Consider the following 5,000-nt stretch of genomic DNA (forward strand, 5'->3'; position numbering starts at 1 on the left):
CTTCAAAAAAAATCCCATCCTCGTCGCCATCTGTAATGGGAAATATTAAAGGACAAAACGATGAGCCGTTTACAAATCATTCTGAGTCATTATTAATAATAGAAAAGTTTCTTTCACCGTGGCCACAATGAAAGGACAGTTTACAGACAGATACATCATGTTCACACAGTAGCATCTGGACTGGCCATAAAGTGACAAAGAGCTCTGGTCAGACGTACATTAAATACACAGTTTCAAGACGTAACACCATACATCAGATATGATGACGAAAGTAAATAAAAAGGGTTCCCAGTCACGGGAAGCAACAATAACCTTGCTATGGCTGGGGAGATGTTGGTATCTTGGAGTCTCTTAAAGAGACACACACACATTACATAGCTGGTCATAGTGAACCAGTCAAGCTGTCTATAATAACATGATAATATATTCCACGACATTAGTCAGTATGTCTATCTGTCAGTGCTGTTAGTCAGTATATCTATCTGTCAGTTAGTCAGTATATATATCTGTCAGTGTTGTTAGTCAGTATGTCTATCTGTCAGTGTTGTTAGTCAGTATATCTACCTGTCAGTGTTGTTAGTCAGTATATATATCTGTCAGTGTTGTTAGTCAGTATATATATCTGTCAGTGATGTTAGTCAGTATGTCTATCTGTCAGTGTTGTTAGTCAGTATATCTACCTGTCAGTGTTGTTAGTCAGTATATATATCTGTCAGTGTTGTTAGTCAGTATCTACCTGTCAGTGTTGTTAGTCAGTATATCTACCTGTCAGTGATGTTAGTCAGTATATATCTGTCAGTGTTGTTAGTCAGTATATCTATCTGTCAGTGCTGTTAGTCAGTATGTCCAGGGATGTGCACAGGACTTTAGAGGGGCAGGTGCTCAAAGGCTGAAAAGGGCACTATACCTGTGTGTGTTAGAACTGAGCGTGCGTAGCCTGCATGCCCGATTTTTGGGGGCCCTTTTTGGGCGGGGGGGGGCCCCTTTTTATGCTTTTTGGGTTTTTTTGGTGATCAAATATTGAATATTGAACTATAACGCACAATTGGAGGGGGGCTTCCCAATCTCCAGAACATTTACAACAAGCGGTGCAGGGGTAAGGCTAAGAGAATTATTAAGGATTCCAGCCACCCAAACAATTGCCTCTTTGAACTGCTGCGGTCAGGCAAGCGATACCGGAGTCTCATGGCAAGCACAGAAAGACTCAGAAGAAGCTTCTATCCCCAGGCCATCAGGTTGCTCAACGAACAATAACACTATGCAACAACCATCAAACGCACTCACAACACACACATCCACACGCACACACTCACTTTAAACAAACAACACACTGCAGCACCCACTCTCCACACTTTAGAACACCTAAACACACTTTATATTTATTGGTAAAGGATTTGCACTACAACCCATACCTCAGTACACCTTACTGTAAATTGTACCTAAATTGTACCTCATCCCATTTCTGCTTTGCACTATATAGTATTGTATATTAGTATATTGCATAGTATATTGTATATTGTATGGTAACTCAGTTACTTTTATTCTGCATCGAACATTGTACATATGTATATACTGAACACTGTGTCTACGTACGTGACTTCTATTTTTACTTCTATTTTTACATGCTATACTATTTTATTTTATTTCATACTTATCTTTTGTCTAGCACAGTCTCTGGAGCGTAACATAAAGAAGCATTTTGTATAAAAGTATTCTGTACTTCTGTATGACAACTATTAAAGAAACTTGAAACTTGAACTTGAACTAATAATCAGTGCAGGAGCTCACTTATCCTTGAAAGACACTTTTATCACTGACTTAAAAGGACCACACGTCTCCATAAATGTTCAGGGGGGAGGGAATAAGTGCTTACCCTGAGCATCGGGTCCCCCCAGGGCTGTGTTCTAAGCCCCCTGCTGTACTCACTCTACACACACGACTGTGTGGCCAAGTTCAGCTCCAACTCCATAGTGAAGTTCGCCGACGACACGGTGGTGGTGGGGCTGATCTCGGACAACGACGAGAAGGCCTACCGAGAGGAGGTTGAGGTACTGGAACGTTGGTGCCAGGACAACAGCCTGCTCCTGAACATTGGTAAAACCAAGGAGCTGATCGTGGATTATAGGAGAGGACAGCAGGAGACACACACACCACTGATGATTAACGGGGCTACCGTGGACAGGGTGAGCAGCTTCAAGTACCTGGGGGTCCACATCTCAGAGGACCTGACATGGTCAATACACATAGACACAGTAGTAAAGAAAGCGAAGCAGCGCCTCTACCACCTGAGACAGTTAAGGAAGTTCAGAGTATCGGGGAAGATACTCCAGTCCTTCTACTCAGGAGCTGTAGAGAGCATCTTGACCGGAAACATCACTGCCTGGTATGGGAACAGCACGGCACAGGACAAGAAGGCCCTACAGAGAGTGGTGCGCTCAGCCGAGCGTACCACGGGTATTGCGCTACCTCCCCTGCAGGCTCTATACAACAAGAGGTGCAAATCCAGAGCCTGCAGGATAATGAAAGACCCCCACCACCCCAATAACAGCCTGTTCCAGCTGCTGAGGTCAGGCAGACGCCTGCGAACCCCAGCTACTAGGACAGAGAGGCTTAGGCTCAGCTTCTTCCCCCAGGCCATCAGAGCCTTGAACAATGAACATTGAGAGACACAGAAACTGAACTATCCACACACAAGCACACACAAGCACATACACGACACGCACGCTGAGCACGCTCACACACTAGCAGCCACTTTAACACTCATGCCGCACACACGCACACTTATGGCCAGAGGAAAGGCCACTTTAAAGTAGTATAACATCAGGAACAGTGTATTGCACTACTAAAGCTACCTAGCATGTCCTATATGCTCTGTAAATACTAATGTACAGATACCGAGATGGCACACCATGTACCTGTTTATTGCACTGTTTTATTGGATTCTATTAATATGTTGTACCACTGTATTTTATTGGATTCTATTATATGTTGTACCACTGTATTGCACATCGTCGCGGGCAAGACCAGCCGCATTTCACTGTATACCTGTATGCCGTGACAATTAAAACTCTTGACTTGACTTGACTTGACTTACCCTACAGACCCCAAGAAGTGCTGTATATTCTGTATTGTTTATATGTAAATGCCTTTTTTATTCCAATCCCGATTTGTATGTGAGATTCCCAAAACCCATCGGACTTGACTTCTTCGTGTCCCTCAGTGAGTGTAATACCATCATTCAACTGTATGCGCCACAGCGGTTTCTATCATCATCATCATCACCACCCACGCTATGCATAAAATATATAGGTCCGCGGAGAGGCACGCTGAGGAGGCCGTGCAAACTGCAATGGAATACGGGGCATCTCTCTCTCTTTACCTAATATTTTGATTCTATCCTGACATTTTTCAGTTGGAAGGGCAGTCTATATGTGCAATGGTAAAAAAAAAAAATATTAAAGGGAACTTTTTTTATGAGGCTCAAAAGGGCAGGTGCTCGAGCACCCCTTGGGCTCTATGTGTGCACGTGCTTGGTCACTATGTCTATCTGTCAGTGTTGTTACCCAGGTGGGGTATCTCCCGGGCCTTTCTGTGTGGAGTTTGCATGTTCTCCCCGTGCTCGCAAGGGTTTCCCCCCGATAAGATAAACCCAATGGAAAAACATGCACAACAGATGTTGTTGTTAGTCAGTATGTCTATCTGTCTCTGGGTCTGTTGGTCATTATCTGTCTCTGGGTCTGTTGGTCATTATGTGTTTCTGGATCTGTTGGTCATTATGTGTCCTTGGGTCTGTCAGTGTTGTGGTGTGGAGATTCTCTGGAGTCCCGGACGTTCCTGGAGGCCGTGTCGTCTCTGAAGCAGCGGAGAGGAGGCTGCAGACCTGGAGTGCTTCCCTCTGGCAATGAAGAGGAGGTGAGCAACTTTCAGACAAGAAGCTCTACTATTTGCATTCTTACGCCCGTATGCCACGTGTAATTGCAATCACATGTGTGTCTGTCTTTCCATAACCGCAATAGCTTGCACATTTCCTAACTTGGCAGATAGACGTTAGCGAAGGAGCCGCACTATTGAATTTCAAATAACTCCCAAGACTTTTCAGAGCAGAGGAGCAGAGTTTCACCGCTATGGCCTGGCACCTCTTCCTGCTCCCCTCCTCCCTGCTCCTCTCCTCCCTGCTCCTCTCCTCTCCCTGCTCCTCTTCTCCCTGCTCCTCTCCTCCCTGCTCCTCTCCTCCCTGCTCCCCTCCTCCCTGCTCCTCTCCTCTCCCTGCTCCTCTCCTCCCTGCTCCTCTCCTCCCTGCTCCTCTCCTCTCTGCTCCTCTCCTCTCTGCTCCCCTCCTCCCTGCTCCTCTCCTCTCCCTGCTCCTCTCCTCCCTGCTCCTCTCCTCCCTGCTCCCCTCCTGGAACCTCTCCTCCCTGCTCCTCTCCCCTGCCTGCTCCTCTCCTCCCTGCTCCTCTCCTCTCTGCTCCTCTCCTCCCTGCTCCTCTCTTCTCTGCTCCTCTCCTCCCTGCTCCTCTCCTCCCTGCTCCGCTCCTCCCTGCTCCTCTCCTCGCTGCTCCTCTCCTCCCTGCTCCTCCTCCCTGCTCCTCTCCTCCCTGCTCCCCTCCTGGAACCTCTCCTCCCTGCTCCTCTCCTCTGCCTGCTCCTCTCCTCCCTGCTCCTCTCCTCTCTGCTCCTCTCCTCCCTGCTCCTCTCCTCCCTGCTCCTCTCCTCCCTGCTCCCCTCCTCCCTGCTCCTCTCCTCCCTGCTCCTCTCCTCCCTGCAGCTTGCTCATGTGACCTTTTTTTTTATATGCGGATGACTCCGCCTTAAAGACAAACAAGTGGTTGAGCAGATATTGAGTGCAGAACTAGAGAAGGTTAGTGGTCTGGCTAGGCTACAACAAGCTGTCCCTCCACGTGGGGAAGACTGAGTCCATCCTATTCGGGTCAAAGGTCAGGCTCAGAAAATCGCCAGGTTTTAACATTAGAATAGGAGATACTGTTCTCACAGACAAAACA

At 47.1% G+C, this 5,000-nt stretch overlaps 1 protein-coding gene across 5 annotated transcripts in view; it reads left to right on the top strand.

The window, feature by feature from the left end:
* LOC311232212 (protein Niban 1-like) overlaps positions 1-5,000 on the top strand; it is a 26,424-nt gene that overhangs the window by 8,479 nt on the left and 12,945 nt on the right. For all 5 annotated transcript variants that reach the window (XM_084318936.1, XM_084318938.1, XM_084318937.1 and 2 more), the window contains one exon: positions 3,797-3,912. In XM_084318936.1, coding sequence (XP_084175062.1) covers positions 3,797-3,912 — 116 coding nt within the window. The remainder of the gene's footprint in view (positions 1-3,796; positions 3,913-5,000) is intronic.

Source organism: Notolepis coatsorum, assembly GCF_963971535.1.
Source record: "Notolepis coatsorum genome assembly, chromosome: 7".
Taxonomy (NCBI): Eukaryota; Metazoa; Chordata; class Actinopteri; order Aulopiformes; family Paralepididae; genus Notolepis; species Notolepis coatsorum.